Here is a 22,687-nt window from a genome sequence, read left to right as displayed (position 1 = left end):
GGCAATGAGTCTCTATGCCTCAATCTTAGCTGCCTTGATTTGCTTTTTACAGAATTTATTTAATTTTCTGTATTTATTTAATGCCTCCTCACTACCTACTTCCTTTAATTCTCTAAATGCTTTCTTTTTGTCCCTTATTGCGCCCCTTACAGCTCTATTTAGCCATATTGGTTTCCTCCTATTTCTAGTATGTTTATTCCCATATGGTATATACTGTGCACAGGTCCTATCCAGGATGCTAATAAACGTCTCCCATTTTCTTTGTGTATCCGTAAGTAGCCGTAAATCCGCTCATCTCTAGTCCCAACTACCCAGAAACAGCCGCCAGGCTTGGATTTAGGTCTACACCCTCAATGCTCAGGCGTCTGCTGAATTTGCCTCACTGCCAGCACCTCTCTGACATCTCCTCCTGCCAGGGGAGAAAGAAGTAGTAAATGGGCATGGATTGGGGTGTGGCCAGGGGTGTGGCCAAATTTACCATGCCGCATAATTTGTCCCTCTGTTCTTCTAAAGGTGTGGGGTATGCTTCTACTTCTACTTACCAAATACCTCCAATTAGAACTGTAGTATAGTTCTTCTGATTTGCTATGTTTCTTTCCTCATTGTCATTTTCATCTCCTAAAAATCTATTCATCTCTTAGAGGAAGTGTTAATGTGCGAAAAATACTGGGCCGAGAGGAGGGAACTTATTGACTTGAAGCAGCCTCTAGAGTAAGTATATTACAATTTGTAAATGTATGCCGTTCCATTTTTTTTTACTTAACCCCTTAACAACCAGAGATATTTTTCGTTTTGCATTTTCATTTTTTGCTCCCTGAATTCCCAGAGCCATACATTTTTTATTTTTCTGTCTATATGGCCATGTTAGGGCTTGATTTTTGTGGGACGAGTTGTACTTTTCAACGACATCATTGGTTTTAACATATCGTGTACTGGAAAATGGGGAAAAAAATAAATTCCAAGTGCGGTGAAATTGCAAAAAAGTGACATCCCACAGTTTTTTTTACCATGTTCACTAAATGCTGAAACTGACCTGCCATTATGATTCTCCAGGTCATTACAAGTTCATAGACACCAAACATGTCTAGGTTCTTTTTTATCTTATTGGTGTAAAAAAAATTCCAAAGTTTACTTTAAAAAATAAAAAATAAAATTGTGCAATTTTGCAATACCCGTAGCATCTCCATTTTTCGTGATCTGGGGTCAAGTGAGGGATTATTTTTTACGTGCCGATCTGATGTTTTTAATGATGCCATTTTGGTGCAGATACTGCATTTCATTGCAATGTCGCAGCGACCAGAAAAATGTAATTGTGGAGTTTTTACCTTTTTTTATCGCTACACCGTTTAGCGATCAGGTTAATCCTTTTTTTATTGATAGATCGGACGATTCTGAACGCAGGGATGCCAAATATGTGTAGGTTTGATTTTTTTTTATTTTGAATGGGGCGACTTTTTATTTTTGGCATGCTTTAGTAGTCTCCATGTGAGGCTAGAGGCTGCCACAACTTGAGGCTCAGATTGTAGTAGCAGAATAACAGCCTTGCTATGAGCGTGGGCCACAGGGTGGCGCTCATAGCTGTCCGTCATCAACAATCATAGAGGTCTGGTTGTCATGCCGACACACCGATGACCTCCGATCATGTGACGGGGTCACCTGTTATGACCCCAATGGCGAGGGTCTCAGAGATATCAGCAAGTCTGCGAAGTACAAAAATCCAGCTCATAGGGCAGTGGTAACTGGGTTGACCATATATCTACTCCTAACGCCAACACTAGAAGTAGCCAGGGAACATGCCTACGTTGGTCGCTAGATGTCTCGCGCCAGCCGGAGAGCTAACTACCCCTAGAAGAGGAAATCAAAGACCTCCCTTGACAAAAATGCAAACAAAAACAAATAGCAAAAAGCAAGAAAGCAGACTTAGCTTAATCGAACAGGAACCAGGATCAGTGGACAAGAGCACTACAGATTAGCTCTGATATCAACGTTGCCAGGCATTGAACTGAAGGTCCAGGGAGCTTATATAGCAACACCCCTGACCTAACGACCCAGGTGAGCATACAAGGGATGAATGACATACCCAGAGTCAAATCACTAGTAGCCACTAGAGGGAGCCAAAAGGTAAATTCACAACAGTCACCGGTGCGTGCATTTCCAACTGGATGGCCGGAAGAGCTTGTTAAAGGCTACTGTCAGAGTTTGACAGCGGCATTTTAGCTAGTTATTGGATGCGGGTGGATCGCAATTCCACCCACGCCTATTGCGTGCACATGTCAACTGTCAAAAGAGCTGACATGTCCCGGCTTTGATGCAGGCTCACTGCCGGAGCCCACATTAAAGGGGGGGGGAGATACTGCCATCGGACGTACTATCCCAATGGCAGAAAGGGGTTAATGATACCATTTTGGTGCAGATAAGTTGTTTTGATTGCCCATTATTGCATTTTAATACAATGTTGTGGCGACCAAGAAAATGTAATTTTGGCATTTTGACTTTTTTCTCCCTACGCCATTGAGCGATCAGGTTATTTCTTTATTTTATTGATAGATTGGGCGATTCTGAACCCGGCAATACCAAATATGTGTATGTTTGATTTTATTTTTATTGTTTTATTTTGAATGGGGTGAACTTTTACATTTTGTTATACACTGCTCAAAAAAATAAAGGGAACACTAAAATCCCACATCCTACATATTACTGAATGAAATATTCTGGTTGCAAAGCTTTATTCATTACATAGTGGAATGCGTTGAGAACAATAACACCTAAAAATGATGAATTTAAATCACAACTAATATCCCATGGAGGTCTAGAGTTGGAATGATGCTCAAAATCAAAGTGGAAAATCAAATTACAGGCTTATCCAACTTCAGTGGAAATGCCTGAAGACAAGGAAATGATTCTCAGTTGTGCGTGTGGCCTTCACGTGCCTGTATGACCTCCCTACAATGTCTGGGCATTGTCCTGATGAGGCGGTGGATGTTATCCTAAGGAATCTCCTCCCAGACCTGGATTAAGGTATCAGTCAACTCCTGGACAGTCTGTGGAGCAACGTGGCATTGGTGGATGGAGCGAGACATGATGTCCCAGATGTGTTCAATCGGATCCTGGTCTGGGGAATGGGCGGGCCAGTGCATAGCTTCAATGCCTTCATCTTGCAGGAACTGCTGACACACTCCAGCCACATGAGGTCTGGCATTGTCCTGCATTAGGAGGAACCCAGGGCCAAACGCACCAGCATATGGTCTCACAAGGGGTCTCAAAGAAATCCCACCCTACACCATTATTGACCCACTGCCAAACCATTTATGCTGAAGGATGTTGCAGGCAGCAGATTGCCCTCCACGGCGTCTCCAGACACTGTCACGTCTCACATGTGCTCAGTGTGAACCTGCTTTCAGCTGTGAAAAGCACAGGGCGCCAGTGGCGAATTTGCCAATTCTGGTGTTCTGTGGCAAATGCCAAGCATCCTGCACAGTTTTGGGCTGTGAGCACAACCCCCATCTGTGGACGTCGGGCACTCAGACCATCCTCATGGAGTCGGTTTCTAACCGTTTGTGCAGACACATGCACATTTGTGGACTGCTGGAGGTCATTTTGCAAAGCTCCTCCTGTTCCTCCTTGCACAAAGGTAGTGGTCCTGCTGCTGGGTTGTTGCCCTCTTACGGCCCCTTCACGTCTCCTGGTTTACTGAACTGTCTCCTGGTAGTTCCACCAGCCTCTGTACACTACGTTGACAGACACAGCAAACCTTCTTGCCACACCTCGCATTGATGTGCCATCCTGGATGAGCTGCACTACCTGAGCCACTTGTGTGGGTTGTAGAGTCCGTCTCATGCTACCACGAGTGTGAAAGCTCAACCAACATTCAAAAGTGACCAAAACATCAGCCAGAAAGCATTGGTACTGAGATGAGGTCTGTGGTCCCCACCTGCAGAACCATTCCTTTATTGAATGTGTCTTGATAATTGCCAATAATGCCCATCTGTTGTCTATTCCATTTTCACAACAGCATGTGAAATGATTGTCAATCAATGTTGCTTCCTAAGTGGACAGTTTGATTTCACAGAAGTTTGATTTACTTGGAGTTATATTCTGTTGTTTAAGTGTTCCCTTTATTTTTTTGAGCAGTGTATTTTAAAAACATTTTTTTCAATTTTGTCATGCTTCAACAGTTTGCATGGGAGAATAGAAGCTGCCATATCCCGTTTGGCTCTACTACATACAGGCAATGTTCACATCACCTGTATGTAGCAGAATTACTGACTTGCTATGAGCGCTGACCACCACGCAACCTCTGGTTGTCATGCCAACACATCGGTGACCCGCAATCTCGTGATGGGTGTCACCGTTGGGCGGATTTCCAGCACGATTGCCGATAGTGCATGTTATATGTTGCTGTCATTTAACTGGATAATTGCCGTGGGTGGAGCGCGATTCCTCCCATGGCTGTTCCCGGCACATGTCAGCTGTTCAAAACTTAATTGCTTATTTCCTAATGTAGTATGTTTTGTTTCCTTAACGCATAAACTGTATTTATAGCAGGTTTACTAGATTCTGCCTTATAGAGGGAAACATTTTGTTCTGTTTTAGAGACTGGTTGCTTCCAGACCCGCTGACGGTAATGGTGAAGCAGGAGTTTGCCCAAGACCCTTTTTTTGGGAAAATGGAGGTAACGCCACATATGATCCCACATATATGTATGATCGTCTGTGTGACACATTTTGATCTGTTTCACCACATAATGTAAATATATTGGATATAGACATGACCTAGTGAAGGCACTACATTGTTTCATCCTCCTTGTTGATGTCTAAATATAAATTTCAAAGACATAGCAAATGCAGCAAAAATGTACAAGGTTTTATTAATGCTAGAATATTAATTCATTGTTACACTTTGCCAATATTTCTTGTGATAGATTGTGTCTTTTCACGTTTCATTAAAAAAAAAGTCCACCTAAGTGCTCCATGTAAGCAGATTTTCTCCTCTCTATATGACACAGATGCCCCCTCTTTTCCCGACGTCACCCAGGGACTATGGTGAACGAGAGAGTCGCAGAGCAAGCCATAGCGAAGGTGAGATTGGAAGGACACAGAAAATAAGAAATAAGACTGAACCCTAATGTTCATCAAAGATGATTTTACTGACTATCACTTATTAAGGGGGTTTTCCATTTTCAGAAAAGCCTTATCTCCAGACATAGATGTTCAGTACTCACCTCCGCTACTGCGCCGCTGCTGCTAATGTCTGTTATTGTCTGCAGAATTTCCATTAATAGCACTGCAGCCAACCACAGAGCTCAGAGGCTCTGAGCAGCTCATGCGGTCTAAACGGGCAGAGCCACTGAGCTTACTGATTGGCTTCAGTGCTGTCAGCGTGATATTAACACTGCAGACAAGAGCAGAGACTTGTGCAGCGGCAGAGACTCCCTGCTGGACCTGGGCAGGGTGAGTAAGGCTCAGTTTTTTGTTTTTTTTTCAAACAATTTGTGAAAGCTTATTAACTAAGCAGTTGCTGATCGTTAACCGCTCTAATGATGTTACCGATGAGTAACTGCTTAATAAAGGACGTGGCATGTCTTGATCTCAGCCAAGCTCTGATGTGAGATAAAGCAGTTGTCAGTGAGCTCTGCACAATGTTTCTCTCTGTCTCGGCCTCTTCTCTTGCCCTGCTCCACACTCCTGATTTCTCATTCCATATAGCATATACAATCCATCTTGTCTGAGCAAGACAGATTTGAGCTTTTCTTTTCAGAGTGGATGACAAGTTAAGGAAGCAGGGCCAAGGGGAAGAAGTGTCTGATGAGTGAGGAAGGAATCTGATTTTGATGATCATATTTTACAAAGATTGTTCTATTCGCTTACACTACTGATTTATGCATAGTTTGTTTAAAGTACCGTTTGATTTGAAATTAAAGGTGTACTCCCATCTTCAGTATGCTATCCCAATATGTATTAAGCATAGTAATAATATTAGCAATGTAGCATAGTTCTTCTGATTTGCTAGAGTGGGGAAGAAAGTATTTAGTCAGCCCCCAATTGTGGAAGTTCTCCTACTTAAAAAGATGAGAGAGGCCTGTAATTGACATCATAGGTAGACCACAACTATGAGAGTCAAAATGAGAAAACAAATCCAGAAAATCACCTTGTCTGATTTGGCAAGATTTATTTTGCAAAGTTTTGTGCACTTCTGAAAAGAAGGACACTGCTGAACAGAGGCCAGACGGATTCCGGAGTAACTCTGCTGCCTCATTATAGTGAACTAGACTGTGGCCTGATACTAATGCATCGGGTATTCTAGAATATGCATGTCCTCGTACTATATGGACAATGATGATTCCAGAATTCGCTGTAGACTGTGCCCGTCGCTGATTGGTCAAGGCAACCTTTATGACATCATTGTCGCCATGGCAACCATTATGACATCTACGTCGATACTGTGCCCGTCGCTGATTGGTCGAGGCGAATTCACGGCAGACTGTGCCCGTCGCTGATTGGTCGAGGCAACCTTTATGACATCATCGTCGCCATGCTGTGCCCGTCGCTGATTGGTCGAGGCCTGGCGGCCTCGACCAATCAGAGACGCGGGATTTCCAGGACAGACAGACAGACAGAAAAACCCTTAGACAATTATATATATATAGATGTGTCTCTCGTGCGTTTCATCCGAATCACGTCACTAGGAGATTTAGATGGAAACCCCAAAGTAAATGATCAGCGTAGAGCGCCGGATAAATGTGATCCTAAATGCTATGTAAAATGTTCTCAACAAAAGCTTCAGCTCAATCTACAAAAAAACAAGTCCCCACTCAGGTCTGTCATGTTACCCATGAAGTCAAAATCGTCACTACATCTGTAGATAAATTCCCCAAGGGGTATAGGTACCAAAATTGGGTCACTTGAGGGGGTACATTGCTCTTCTAGCAATTAATGGCTCTGTATATGGAGTCTGCAAACTGTTCTAGGAACATCTGTGCGCCAAGAGGCAAATAACGCCCCGTCCCTCCCGAGTCTCTCCGCATGGCTAAGTAGTACTGTACAGCCACTTGGGGTATTGCCACGTTCAGGAGAAATTGTGGGACACATTTTGTTGCCATTTTTACCTACTTCTTGTGTGAAAATGTAAAATCTGCGGCTAAAACAAAATTTTGGTGGTAAAAATTATTTTTTCTTGACTGCCCAATGGTACAAAATTCTGTGACACACCCATGGTGTAAATATGATCAGCGCACCCGTAGATTATTTCATTGAGAGGTGTCGTGTGTCCAGTGAGGTCACTTACATGGGGTTTGCACTGTGCCTGAAAAAGATTTCCCAATTACATGTAGGGTGTTGTTGCAGTTTGTTGTAAAAAAAATTCCTATTAGCCCTTAGAAAATGTAAAAACTTGGGGCTTAAACAACATTTTAGTGGTGAAAATGTAATTTATTCTTTCTTCATGGCTCAGTGGTATAAAATTCTATGAGGCACATGTGGGGACAATATGATCACTGCACCCCTAGATGAATTCATTGGGGAGTGTAGTTTGTAAGTTGAGTTCACATATAGGGGGTTTTATCATGTTCTGGCACCTCAGGGGCTCTGCCAATGTGACATGGCACCCTCAAACCATTCCAGCAAAATCTGAACTCCAATATGGTGCCTCCTTCTTTCTAAGCTTATCACTGTGCCAAAAAAGTAGTATTCACTGACATCTGGGGTATTGGCGTAGTCAGGAGACATTGCGCAACACACTGTATGGCACAATTTCTCCTGTTACCCTTATGAAAATGCAAAATTTGGGGCCAAAATGAAATTTTTGTCGGGAAAATGTGTTTTTTATTTTTGCAGCTCAACTTTATAAACTTCTGTGGAGCACCTGGGGGTTCAAAGTGCTCACACATCTAAATACATTCCTTGAGGGGTCTGTTTTCCAAAATAAGGTCACATGTGGGGGTTTCCACTGTTAGGCACATCAGAGGCTCTCCAAAATCAACATGGCGTCCACCAATTGTTCCAGCAAATTTTGCATTCAAAAAGTCAAGCTTTCCAAGCTCTGCCGTGCGCCCAAACAGTAATTTTTTTGTGAAAAAAGTTAAATGTTCATTTTTTATCCCCATATTACAAAAATTCCTGTGAAGCGCCTGAGGGGTTAATAAACTTGTTGAATGTGGTTTTGAGCACCTTGAGGGGTGCAGTTTCTAGAATGGTGTCACACTTGGGTATTTTCTGTCATATAAACCCCTCAAAGTGACTTCCAATGTGATGTCCCTAAAAATAAACGGTTCTGTAAATTTTGTTGGAAAAATGAAAAATCGCCAGATTTCACAAATAAATGCAAGTCATGCCGATGAAATGTTATCACTGTCATGAAGTATAATATGTCACGAAAAAGTATAGGTGGGATCCGTTGAAGCTTCCTGGAGTTATTTCCTCATAAAGTGACAGAATGGTGAAAATTGGCCTGTCATTAACGTGCAAACCACCTTTGGGGTAAAAGGGTTAATATTGAGCCACATTAATTTGAGCCTATCTGTGTGCCCTCCACAAAAGTCAAGGTCTCTCATCACCCCCTTGGGAAAATTAATCTCCCACCCCTGCTCTGTTATGTATAGCACCGTGTTATGTATATTGCTGTACATAAAGGAAAAATGGCATGACACGCATAGTTATCTCTGTTATTTTACATCTGCAGATGTGCACTAGGGGACCTGTGTGTTACTCACATGATTTATGTCACATGATACATCGGGTACCTTGGGGTAGGGCCCTCTTGTTCCGCCTCTGTCAGGTGTACAACCTTTGTATCCACTTATACCCTGCCAGTGTGTAGAATAGTAGAAGTGTCAGGCATCCATCTCTCCGTATGTCATGCCAGTGTGCAATTTGTTCTTGCCTAAGATCCGTATGACGTGTATGCAATCAGTATGCAATGCATTTTTAACATAATCTTTTGCATAATATAATGCTCTATGTAACTTAAAGCTAGTTTCCAAAACTAATAAAGCAAACATATAAAGAGCTAGATAGATAATAGAATGGATAGCCTGTAGCTCGTATAATGTCACAGGCCCCCTACATATTATAAACTTGTGCCCTTTAGTGTCTTTCATGTGGCACTAAAGTATGTTTAGCCTTGTTAAACCTAATAATTACATTATAAAGAATGACGTAAGATCACCCTTATTTTATATAAACGGCAACAGTAAAGCAGAAGGGAATTTTTTTGTGTGTGTTTGTGTTTATTTTTGACTAGTGGGTTAGTAATGAGGCTGTCTTTTAGACACCTCTCCATAACTAACCCCAGGGTTTGATGCCAGCTGTAATCTTTGACATATCACAGCTAACAACAACACAAACTACAATTACCCCCTTTGCCACTGGGCCATGGCAATTGGGAATAGCAAGACATTGCCCCAGAATTCACACGTCTAATGTGATGCGTCACTTCTGGGGCAAATGTGTGTTGGAATTTTAGGCTGGCAATGGCACAATAACCAGCCTGATAATATAAGTCGACATCCTTCTGCTTTATCTTTGCTGGTTACCAAAATTAGGAGGTGACCCCATAATTTTGAAATATTTGTTAGGTTAAACAAGGCTAAACACCCATTAGTGCCACATGAAATACACTAAATGGTGCACATTTATAAGATGTAGGATGATTGTGACTTTATATATCTTCCGGATATCTTTCTATTCTACATATCTATCTGTTCTATTTATCTATGCTATCTCTCTATGTATCTGTTCTGAGGGTACTGGCTGTGAATGCAGAGCTCCTGATGAGCCTAAACAGCTCAACTCCCCACAAGTGACCCTATTAACCCTCAAGGAACTTATCTAGAGGTGTGGTGAGCAGCTTGAACCCCTAGGTGCGACACAGCATTTTACGTATAACGTTGAGCCTTGAAAATGAAAAAATATATTTTTCCTTGCAAAAAATAAGCTTCAGCCCCAAAAATAGACCGTACAATTGTTGTGCTATTTGTCCTGAGTACACTGATACGCCAGATGGGGTGAAAAACTACTGTTAGGGCGCACGACATGACTCGAAAGGGAAGGAGCGTCAATTGAATTCTGGAGCACAATTTTGACTGGAACAGATTAAGAATGCCATGTCACATTTATCGAGCCCCTGACATGCTAAAATAGCAGAAATCCCCACAACTGAACCCATGTTGGAAGCTACGCCTCTTGAAGAATTTATGTAGCAGTGTTGCAATTTGTTACCATCTTTTCAGTTAGCCATTAAAAGGTATCAACCACTGAGGACTCTCAATTCTAAATATTTTTCTATCTACTGGCTAACACGGTACCAAGATATATTTCTTTCCTGTAGCAGTGTAGTGAGCATATTTAACCCTCAAGTGATTCACAGAATTGTAACATTGAGCTGAGTCAAAGGAAAATTACCATTTTGTTCCACTACAATTCTACTTTGGCCTACTTTTAAATTTCCAAAAGGGAAAATAGGGGAAAATGGACCACAAAGCTTAGGTGTGCCATATTGTAGTGCACATTTTGCTAGAATGCCTTGAGAGTACAATGTCAGATTGGCAGAGCCCCTCAGGTGCCAGAACAGTAGAACCCCCTTCCCCCATAAGTGACCTCACATTACACACTACAACTCTCAATGAATTCATCATCTAGGGGTGTAGTGATCATATTGGCACCAGGGGTATGTCACAGAACCATTGGATGGTGAAGAAAAAAATAATTACATCGTTACCACAAAAATTTTGTTTTTGCCCCAGATTTTACGTTTTCGTGTAATTCATGTAATGCCACACAACTTCTGCTGAGCGTGGCAATACCCTATATGTGGCTGTGCAGTACTGCTTAGCCACATGGCGAGTCTCAGGAGGGACGGAGCGCTATTTGACTTTTGGAGAACAAATTATCGTAGAATAGTTTGCAGACTCCATAGACAGAGTTCCTACAGTAGGTGCCAGAAAGAGCAGGATCCCCCCTCAAGTGACCCCATTTCGGAAATGACACCACTGTGGAAAATTTTCTACTAATTTAGTGACGACATTGACTTCATAAACACGCAGCAATGAATGTTGCTGAATGAAAAATTCCAAGTCTGCCAGTGTAAAGCCTGAACGTTGTAGTTCCCATACATTGTGCCCAGCTCGTGCTTCTGGAGACAAGCACCTGTGAATTAAGTGGGTTCTCATTGCTACAGAAATGCCAATGTGTTTGCTAAATGTGGTTTAGGCACACTGTGGGGCTCAGAGGGGCATTTGGATTTGGTAATGTAGAATTTGCTGGATTTCCTTTGGGGGCGAGGAGCCATAGTACTTTTCCAGAGCCTTTGTTCTTCCTGTCATGTGGAAAGCTTCTATATTTCCATTGGCAGATTACAGACCTGAGTGAGGAATTGTTTTTTTTGTGGATGGTTTCAAACTTTTTTGGGGAAATGGACGTCCTAAATCTCAAAAGGATGTGATTGAAATGATACCCCTGAGGGATCCATTCACTATATAATAAGGCAACGTAGTTACTCTGGACTCCGTTTGGCCAGTGTTCAGTGTCCCGCCCCCCTTTTTATTTTTTTCATACACACGCATGTTTCAGAACTTTACGTGGAAACACCAGTAGTGCAGGATAAATGTGAACCAAGCCTTACTACAATCTCTGAGGCAGAATGAACAAATCAACAGCAGATGAAGAATTGGTTCTATTTATTTTACGCCAAATTTTACAGTTGTGACCAGTGTCACTTTATGTCGTGATAACTGTGGAACACTTAACATATCCCACTGATTCTGAGAGTGTTTTTTCATAAGATCTTGTACTGTTAGAAGTAACATTTCTTCAACATGACTTGCGTATCTATGAAAAAAAATGACATTTGGCAAAAATTTAGCAATTTTCATACTTTTAAAATTTGTGCCCTTAAGTCCTGCTTTTCTTCTTCTGAACATGCCCAAGGGACGACCTCTCACATGCTCAGGTCCTGTAGCAGCTCCTATTTTACCACTAGGAAGGTCCTGGAGAGCTTCCGCTATAAAAAGTTTGCATGGCCGCATAACCATGCGCTAGTATAAACTTATTATTGTGTGTGGATGTATGCCTGTCGATGGATGAAAGCTCTGAATCATTCCTATCCCTGGCGCCTGACAGTGCTATCCCGCACAGCTAGCACACGATACAGCATCTGATAACAGTGACCACCAGTGCGGCGCCGTACGCTAATAGAGCGCTTTCCTGGCCCAAGTTTGGGTGGTTAGTGGTGTCCACCAGAGCGGCACTACACGCACCCTTGTGCAGTAAATTATTAGTTCTGTTAATCTCTGACACCACAGTAGCAGTGCCGAGCGCAAGAGGTCTAGAGGAACGCTTTCCCTGAGTCTTGGGACAGAGTTCTGTGACTCTTTGCTTGTGCTCTTTGTGCGGTACCGTGGCCCTGTGACGCAACTGGGTTCCCTTCCTTCATACCGGGTGAAGCTATCCCGTGTGTGTATCCACATTATACCACCATATAGTCCGTCATTACTCAGCAGCAGCTTCCATCTCTGCACGGTGGACCCCGGGCTGCGAACGCACCTTATACCATCCTTATGATTATTTGGTGCATTCCTCTAGCCCTAACATTATACTAGGCCAGGGTCTGGCTAGTAATGGCGGACCAACCGCGACTGCAGCGGTACATCCAGCAGCTGGAGAGCAGGTTGGCGGCTCTTGAGCGCACAACCTCGGCTGTAGATGTTACCGCAGTAGCTGTTCAGGATTCTAGCATGGCTGCAGCTAGTTTGTCCACTGCCACCCATGTTCCGACCTTATCCCGCCTCCCGCTGCCAGATAAGTACTCTGGCGATAGCAAATTGTGGAGAAACGGGATCAGTGGGTGCTCTCGTCCGCCTGCCCGGCTGTCTTTAGCAAGACTGCATGGACCAGGGCTCATACCACTGAACGCCTGCTCTATCACCCGTTGGGCAATACACTACACAGATAACACAGGGTTAAGGTAAAACAGTGTGGCAACACTTTATTGAACCACAACACACAATAGCAAACAGAACAATTTCAGCGATTACCCCAACACAGTGCACATACAGGCTCTTACTCTTCCGTTTTCTCACCGGGATAATGGTAGATGTTATATCAGCGCTCCCAGGGTCGCTATTCCACCTGTGATTTACACACAGAGAAGAGATATCGACAAGCCAAGTAAGATGACAGAGAACAGTCCATAAAGTCCGTACAAGGTCAAAAGCCAGTTGACATGATGTCAGAGCTCCCAGGGTCGCTATTCCACCTGTGATACACACACACAGAGAAGAGGTAACGACAAGCGTAGGGAGATGACCAAGAACTGTCCATAGAGTTCATACAAGGTCCAAAGCCAGTTGACACGAGAGTCACCACCTGGCTTATCTGACCATCTCCATGGAACAAGGCGATCAGCGGGTCCCAAACCTGGCTTTCTCTAAACATACATCCACTAAGATAATGTTTATTAAATAGAATACAATATTAAAAAACAATGGTAAGGGGAATTCATAGGTTTGTCAAAAAGAGGATGCTGTTACAGATAAAGTTTATGCATGTGAATAGTACTATATGATAAAAAAGAAGAAAGAGCAGCCTATTACTTAAAGTGCTAACAAGAAAAAATACTCTCCAATAAAAAATATATATGCAAAAAAAGTAAAAAAATGCAAAGAAGTAAAAAAGTGATATTAAAAATAGAGATTGAGCATCTCCAAACAGATAGCTCAATATTAAACACAAGTGAAAAAAAGTGCTAAGGTGAAGTAATAAGCAAGATGAGTCATATAAAATGTGCTAGCATATAAAAATAGGTATTTAAACAAGTAGTGCAAGGTCAATGGTAGACACTGGGTCTGAAAGAATCGTGGCAGCAGTTCAGTACTAGTGGTATAAGGTACAACTTACAGAGAATAATATGGGACCCAGGGCTCCAGGACAGCGTCCACCCCAACTCGCGTTTTGGCGCTATTGCCTCCTGATGAAGTTGTACCTTATACCACTAGTACTGAACTGCTACCACAATTCTTTCAGATCCAGTGTCTACCATTGAACTTGCACTTCTTGTTTAATACCTATTTTTATATGCTAGCACCTTTTATATGACTCACCTTGCTTATTACTTCACCTTGGCACTTTTTTTTCACTTGAGTTTAATATTGAGCTATCATTGTTTGGAGATGCTCAATCTCTATTTTTTATATTACTTTTTTACTTCTTTGCATTTTTTTTACTTTTTTTGCATATATATTTTTTATTGGAGAGTATTTTTTCTTGTTAGCACTTTATGCTCTTTCTTCTTTTTTATCATATAGTGCTATTCACATGCTTAAACTTTATCTGTAACAGCGTCCTCTTTTTGACAAACCTGTGAATTCCCCTTACCATTGTTTTTTAATATTGTAATCTATTTAATAAACATTATCTTAGTGGATGTATGGTCGTTTTTGGTGCTCTTTTTTCGGTTGTTTTAAATTGGTCCAGTCTCACGGGCACTGTCTATTCACGTCTGTCACTGTGAGGTATATATATTCCTACGTGAGCATTTTCTTTTGCAATCTGTTTATTTGATTTCTCTAAACATATCCATGGTTCAGAGATGGTCACTGGATCTGTGTTCTTCCAACCGGTTCTGAAAACCCCTAGGTTGTTTCCTATAGAATCATAGATCAGTGTCCCTCGTGATGGTGCCATGATGAATTGGCTGCAGTCCTTTCTCTTGTCTGTTGGGTGGTTTACAGAATGTCTGACTGGTAGCTCTGTGTTACTTCACAATCCTTTGCCAGATATGAATGATCATTTTTCTGTTGTCGAGGATTGGAAGGGGCCAGATGCTGCAGTGATGACAGCACTGATAAAAAATAAGTTCATAGAAGGTGCCCCAGCTGCTTACAAATCCCCATTATTCACCATGTTCAGAGCGCTTATGGGAAACTCCACTAATGTACAGTTATTGGGCAGCACGGTGGCGCAGTGGTTAGCTCAGCAGCCTTGCCAGCGCTGGAGTCCTGGGTTCAAATCCCACCAAGGACAACATCTGCAAAGAGTTTGTATGTTCTCTGTTGTGAATTCCGTTCTTGGGCTCCCTCTAGTGGTTGTAAATGCACATTTGTGAATTCTGCCCTTGGGCTCCCTCTGGTGGTTTCAAGTGGAACTGCTGCTCCTTGGGTTTAGCATTAGCAGCTGTTCCCACTTATCTTCTCTCCTGGCTTTGCTATTTAACCTGGCTCTGGTCATCAGTCCGTGCCAGCTGTCAATGTTTCTGGGTTGGATTCAGATCTCTCCTTGGATTTCTCTTATGGCCTGTCCATTTCAGCAAAAGATAAGTTCTTGCTCGTTCTTTTGTTGTCCATTTGCTGTGGACTTAATCGCTCATGTTATGTCTCTTTTTGTCCAGCTTGTCAGTATGATTTATTCAGTCTAGCTGGAAGCTCTGGGGAAGCAGATTTGCCCTCCACACCGTGAGTCGGTGTGGAGATCATTTTTGTATAGTTTGCGTGGATTTTTAGTTTTTAATACTGACCGCACAGTATCCTTTTCTATTCTGTCTATCTAGATTAGTAGTGGCCTCCTTTGCTAAAATCTGTTTTCATTTCTGTGTATGTCATTTCCCTCTCCACTCACAGTCAATATTTGTGGGGGGGCTATCTTTCCTTTTGGGGTTTTTCTCTGAGGCAAGATAGCTTTCTGTTTCCATCTTTAGGGGTAGTTAGTTCTCAGGCTGTGACGAGGTGTCTAGGGAGTGACAGGAACATCCCACGGCTACTGCTAGTGTTGGTGTTAGGATTAGGAACTGCGGTCAGTACAGATACCACCTCCTCAGAGCTCGTCCCATGTTGCTCCTTAACCACCAGGTCATAACAGTACAGCTGGCCAGCAATATGTTGAATGCATCTCAAAAGAGGGAAAGAAAAAGTTCTGAGTCACTTTTTTTTTTTTTTCTTTGCAGTTTGTTTGGTCTTTTTTTTCCCCTTAATCTCTGGGTGGTTCAGGATTCTGGTGCTGACATGGATGTTCAGGGTTTGTTCTCTCGTGTGGATCAACTCGCTGCAAGGGTATAGAGTATCCAAGATTATGTTGTTCAGACTCCAGTTTTAGAGCCTAGAATTCCTACTCCTGATTTATTTTTTGGGGATAGATTCAAATGTTTGAATTTTAAAAATAACTGCAGATTGTTTTTTTGCTTTGAGACCCCGTTCCTCTGGTGACCCCATTCAGCAGGTGAAGATTGTTATTTCTCTGCTGCGTGGAGACCCGCAGGACTGGGCATTCTCCCTTGAGTCAGGGAATCCTGCATTGCTCAATGTAGTCGCATTTTTTCAAGCGCTTGGATTGCTGTATGACGAACCTAATTCTGTGGATCAGGCAGAAAAAACCTTGCTGGCTCTGTGTCAGGGTCAGGAAGCGGCAGAAGTATACTGCCAGAAATTTAGAAAGTGGTCAGTGCTCACAAAATGGAATGAGTATGCCCTTGCAGCAATTTTCAGAAAGGGTCTTTCTGAAGCCCTTAAAGATGTTATGGTGGGGTTCCCCACGCCTGCTGGTTTGAACGAATCAATGTCTTTGGCCATTCAGATTGATCGGCGCCTGCGCGAGCGCAAGGTGGTGCACCATATGGCGTTGTCCTCTGAGCAGAGTCCTGAGCCTATGCAATTTGATAGGATTTTGACTAGAGCAGAACGGCAGGAATTCAGACGTCAGAATAGGCTGTGTTTTTACTGTGGTGATTCTGCTCATGCTATTTCTGATTGCCCTAAGCGTACTAAGAGGGTCGCTAGGTCTGTTACCATTAGTACTGTACAGCCTAAATTTCTCTTGTCTGTTACCCTGATTTGCTCATTGTCGTCCTTTTCTGTTATGACATTTGTGGATTCAGGCGCTGCCCTGAACTTAATGGACTTAGAGTTCGCCAGACGCTGTGGTTTTTCCTTGCAGCCTTTGCAGAGCCCTATTCCCTTAAGGGGGATTGATGCTATCCCATTGGCAGAGAATAAACCTCAGTACTGGACACAGTTGACCATGTACATGGCTCCAGCACATCAGGAGGATTGTCGTTTTTTGGTGTTGCATAATTTGCATGATGTTGTTGTGCTGGGTTTTCCATGGTTACAGGTACATAATCCAGTGCTGGACTGGAAATCTATGTCTGTGACTAGTTGGGGTTGTCAAGGGATACATAGTGATGTTCCTTTGATGTCAATTTCCTCTTCCCCCTCTTCTGAGGTTCCTGAGTTTTTGTCGGATTTCCAGGATATATTTGAGGAGCCCAAGTCCAGCTCCCTTCCTCCTCATAGGGACTGCGATTGTGCTATTAACTTGATTCCTGGCTGTAAGTTCCCTAAGGGCCGACTTTTCAATCTGTCTGTGTCAGAGCATGCCGCCATGCGGACTTATGTTAAGGAGTCTTTGGAGAAGGGGCATATTCGCCCGTCTTCGTCACCGTTGGGAGCGGGATTCTTTTTTGTTGCCAAGAAGGATGGCTCCTTGAGACCCTGTATAGATTATAGCCTTCTCAATAAGATCACGGTCAAATTCCAATACCCTTTACCTTTGCTTTCTGATTTGTTTGCTCGGATTAAGGGGGCTAGTTGGTTTACTAAGATTGACCTTCGAGGGGCGTATAATCTTGTTCGTATTAAACAGGGTGACAAATGGAAAACAGCATTTAATACGCCCGAAGGCCATTTTGAATACCTTGTGATGCCATTCGGGCTCTCTAATGCTCCATCTGTGTTTCAGTCCTTTATGCATGATATCTTCCAGAATTATCTTGATAAATTCATGATTGTATATTTGGATGATATTTTGTTTTTTTCCGATGATTGGGAGTCTCATGTGAAACAGGTCAGGATGGTATTTCAGATCCTTCGTGCTAATGCGTTATTTGTGAAGGGGTCTAAGTGCCTTTTTGGAGTTCAGAAGGTTTCTTTTTTGGGTTTCATTTTTTCTCCCTCGGCTATTGAAATGGATCCTGTTAAGGTCCAGGCCATTCATGATTGTATTCAACCCACATCTGTGAAGAGCCTTCAGAAATTTTTGGGCTTTGCTCATTTTTATCGCCGTTTCATTGCTAACTTTTCCAGTGTGGTTAAGCCCCTGACCGATTTGACGAAGAAGGGCGCTGATGTGATGAATTGGTCCTCTGTGGCTGTTGAGGCCTTTCAGGAGCTTAAACGTCGTTTTACTTCTGCACCTGTGTTGCGTCAGCCCGATGTTTCTCTCCCTTTTCAGGTTGAGGTTGACGCTTCTGAGATTGGGGCAGGGGCCGTTTTGTCTCAGAGAAGTTCTGATGGCTCTTTGATGAAACCGTGTGCCTTCTTCAGAAAGTTTTCGCCTGCTGAGCGTAATTATGATGTCGGTAATCGGGAGTTGTTGGCTATGAAGTGGGCTTTCGAGGAGTGGCGACATTGGCATGAGGCAGCCAAGCATCGCGTTGTGGTCTTGACCGATCATAAGAATCTGATTTACCTTGAGTCTGCCAAGCGGTTGAATCCTAGACAAGCTCGATGGTCCCTGTTTTTCTCCCGTTTTGATTTTGTGGTCTCGTATCTTCCGGGATCTAAGAAAGTGAAGGCTGATGCCCTTTCTAGGAGTTTTTTGCCTGATTCTCCGGGAGTCCTTGAGCCGGTTGGTGATTCTTTCTGCCATCTCCCCTGGTTTACGGCGGGTGCTTCGGGAGTTTCAGGCTGATAAGCCTGACCGCTGTCCAGTGGGGAAACTGTTTGTTCCTGATAGATGGACTAGTAAGGTAATTTCCGAGGTTCATTGTTCAGTGTTGGCTGGTCATCCTGGGATTTTTGGTACCAGAGATTTGGTTGCAAGGTCCTTTTGGTGGCCTTCTTTGTCGCGTGATGTGCGTTCTTTTGTGCAGTCCTGTGGGACTTGTGCGCGGGCCAAGCCTTGTTGTTCCCCTGCTAGTGGTTTGCTTTTGCCTTTGCCGATCCCTGAGAGGCCCTGGACGCATATTTCCATGGATTTTATTTCGGATCTTCCTGTTTCCCAGAAGATGTCTGTCATCTGGGTGGTTTGTGACCGATTTTCTAAGATGGTCCATTTGGTACCTTTGCCTAAGTTGTCTTCCTCCTCAGATTTGGTTCCATTATTTTTTCAGCATGTGGTTCGTTTGCATGGCATTCCGGAGAATATTGTGTCTGACAGAGGTTCCCAGTTTGTTTCTAGGTTTTGGCGGTCCTTTTGTGCTAGAATGGGCATTGATTTGTCTTTTTCTTCAGCATTTCATCCTCAGACAAATGGCCAAACGGAACGAACTAATCAGACCTTGGAAACCTATTTGAGATGCTTTGTGTTTGCTGATCAGGTTGATTGGGTGACCTTCTTGCCGTTGGCCGAGTTTGCCCTTAATAATCGGGCTAGTTCGGCTACCTTGGTTTCGCCTTTTTTTTGTAATTTTGGTTTTCAACCTCGTTTTTCTTCAGGGCAGGTTGAGCCTTCTGACTGTCCTGGTGTGGATTCTGTGGTGGACAGGTTACAGCAGATTTGGACTCAATGTGGTGGACAATTTGACGTTGTCTCAGGAAAAGGCTCAATGCTTTGCTAACCGTCGTCGGTGTGTTGGTCCCCGGTGTGTTGGGATTTAGTCTGGTTATCTTCTCGTCAAGGTTTCTTCCCCTAAGTTCAAGCCTCGCTTTATTGGTCCTTATAAGATTTCTGAAATTATCAATCCGGTGTCTTTTCGTTTGGCCCTTCCAGCTTCTTTTTCCATCCATAATGTTTTCCATAGATCTTTGTTGCGGAGATATGTGGTGCCCGTGGTTCCCTCTGTTGATCCTCCTGCTCCGGTGTTGGTTGAGGGGGAGTTGGAATATGTGGTGGAGAAGATTTTGGATTCTCGTTTTTCGAGGCGGAAGCTTCAGTATCTGGTCAAGTGGAAGGGTTATGGCCAGGAGGATAATTCTTGGGTTGTTGCCTCCGATGTCCATGCTGCCGATTTGGTTCGTGCTTTTCACTTGGCTCGTCCTGATCGGCCTGGGGGCTTTGGTGAGGGTTCGGTGACTCCTCCTCAAGGGGGGGTACTGATGTGAATTCCGTTCTTGGGCTCCCTCTGGTGGTTGTAAATGCACTTTTGTGAATTCTGCCCTTGGGCTCCCTCTGGTGGTGTCAAGTGGATCTGCTGCTCCTTGGGTTTAGCATTAGCAGCTGTTCCCACTTATCTTCTCTCCTGGCTTTGCTATTTAACCTGGCTCTGGTCATCAGTCCGTTCCAGCTGTTAATGTTTCTGGGTTGGATTCAGATCTATCCTTGGATTTCTCTTATGGCCTGTCCATTTCAGCAAAAGATAAGTTCTTGCTCGTTCTTTTGTTGTCCATTTGCTGTGGACTTAATCGCTCATGTTATGTCTCTTTTTGTCCATCTTGTCAGTATGATTTATTCAGTCTAGCTGGAAGCTCTGGGGAAGCAGATTTGCCCTCCACACCGTGAGTCGGTGTGGAGATTATTTTTGTAAACTCTGCGTGGATTTTTAGTTTTTAATACTGACCTCACAGTATCCTTTTCTATTCTGTCTATCTAGATTAGTAGTGGCCTCCTTTGCTAAAATCTGTTTTCATTTCTGTGTATGTCATTTCCCTCTCCACTCACAGTCAATATTTGTGGGGGGGCTATCTTTCCTTTTGGGGTTTTTCTCTGAGGCAAGATAGCTTTCTGTTTCCATCTTTAGGGGTAGTTAGTTCTCAGGCTGTGACTAGGTGTCTAAGGAGTGACAGGAACATCCCACGGCTACTGCTAGTGTTGGTGTTAGGATTAGGAACTGCGGTCAGTACAGATACCACCTCCTCAGAGCTCGTCCCATGTTGCTCCTTAACCACCAGGTCATAACAGTTCTCTCCGTGTTTGCGTGGGTTTCCTCCGGGTACTCCGGTTTCCTCCCACATTCCAAAGTCATACTGATAGGGAGTTTAGATTGTGAGCCCCAACGGGGACAGTGATGATAATGTGTGCAACCTGTAAAGCGCTGCGGAATATGTTTGCGCTATATAAAAATAAAGATTATTATTATTATTATTCCGTTGATGTGATCTCTGAGTCTTTTTATACCCAAGGCATGTAAGCTATTTTTAGAATTACCCAGTGTCCTTCAGTCCTACATCAAGATAAGGTAAGCAATGGTAATGGGATCAAGAATCACTATTAGCATATCAGGACACATCAATAAGCAAAGCTTAACACACCCTATGTACAGTCACTATTAGAGACTTAAGGTACCTTCACACTCAGCAACTTTACAACGAGAACGACAAAGATTTGTGACGTTGCAGCGTCCTGGTTAGCGATCTCGTTGTGTTTGACACGCAGCAGCGATCAGGATCCTGCTGTGATATCGCTAGTCGGAGCTAGAAGTCCAGAACTTTATTTGGTCGTCAGGTCGGCGTGTATCGTCGTGTTTGACAGCAAAAGCAACGATGCCAGCAATGTTTTACATGGAGCTAACGACCTGTGAGAACGATAAGTGAGTCACCGTTATGTCACAGGATCGCTCCTGCATCGTTCTGGAGCTGCTGTGTTTGACGTCTCTACAGCGACCTAAACAGCGACGCTGCAGCGATCGGCTCAATGTCTATATCGCTGCAGCGTCGCTGAGTGTGACGGTACCTATACACAGTATGTTAGATAGTATATCAGTTGGCAAGTCTGTCTTCTTGACCCACCAGACATAAACACTTAAATTCACAAGCCAACATAGATAAAAAGCCAGTTCTTTTGGTTTGCAAAAACATGGTTGTCTGGGAAATAAAGATACAATCTGGTTTCTTCACACAAGTCATGCCCCTTGCACTGTGAACCAGTGTGCAATACATCTTCAGCTTCTGGCTTCACGTTTCCCCTCAGAGCAGGATAAAGTGGGATTCATAATATCTCTCTTGTCGGACAGTGCATTGGAGTGGGCTACACCGCTGTGGGAGCGTGACGATCATGTGGTGCAGAGTGCTTTGCGGTTTCTGAGCACTCTGAAACAGGTTTTTGTGGGACCTCAAGTCACCCATGATACTGCGCTCCAACTGCTGGCACTGACACAGGGCTCACCCTTGGTCAGCCATTTATCCGTCCACTTCCGGACTTTAGCATCTGAGCTAGAGTGGCCGGATAAAGCCCTCATCCCTGTATTTTGGAGGGAGCTGGCTGACCATGTGAAGGACGTTTTGGCCACTAGGGAGATTCCCGCCACACTCGAGGAGCTAATAGCAGTATCAACTCGCATCGACCTTCGTTTTAACGAGCGAAGGTTGGAGCAAGCCCAGTGTAGGCAGAGGTTTTAGCTGGCTCCCACCTTCGCCATATCTCTGGAATCTCTGGTCCAGGCGTCCGAGCCACATGAGGCCATGGAGGTGTCACGAGCGGGATCTAAGTCTCGGATCGCTCGTGCACTCAAGGTCTGTCATGTGTACCAGCGATCAGGACATCTTGCCTCCAAATGTTCCCAGCAGTCGGGAATACGTCAGCATCTAGTGGATGTAGGAGGAGGTACACTAGACACGGCGACATTTTCCTCCAAACTGTCCTTCAAAGGGACAATCACCTTTGGCCCATCCACTCTTACAGTCGGGCTTTGTGTGGATTCCGGGGCAGAGGAGAATTTTATGTCCTCTGCCTTCGCCCAACGCCACGCAATACCCCTGGTGATGCTCGCCAAGCCGGTGACTGTACGAGTGGTGAATGGGTCGACTCTGCCCTCACAAATAACACCCCAG

At 43.7% G+C, this 22,687-nt stretch overlaps 1 protein-coding gene across 1 annotated transcript in view; it reads left to right on the top strand.

Moving 5' to 3' along the window:
• Positions 1-646: 646 nt before the first annotated feature.
• Positions 647-22,687, top strand: part of LOC143797694 (uncharacterized) — an 81,984-nt gene continuing 59,943 nt past the window's right edge. The window contains exons 1-3 of the mRNA XM_077281084.1: positions 647-711; positions 4,594-4,672; positions 5,006-5,078. Of these exons, the coding sequence (XP_077137199.1) occupies positions 653-711; positions 4,594-4,672; positions 5,006-5,078 (211 nt within the window). The 5' untranslated portion in view covers positions 647-652. The remainder of the gene's footprint in view (positions 712-4,593; positions 4,673-5,005; positions 5,079-22,687) is intronic.

This window comes from Ranitomeya variabilis, chromosome 1 (genome assembly GCF_051348905.1).
Source record: "Ranitomeya variabilis isolate aRanVar5 chromosome 1, aRanVar5.hap1, whole genome shotgun sequence".
NCBI classification, from domain to species: domain Eukaryota; kingdom Metazoa; phylum Chordata; class Amphibia; order Anura; family Dendrobatidae; genus Ranitomeya; species Ranitomeya variabilis.
This window is presented reverse-complemented; position numbering and strand designations above follow the sequence as displayed.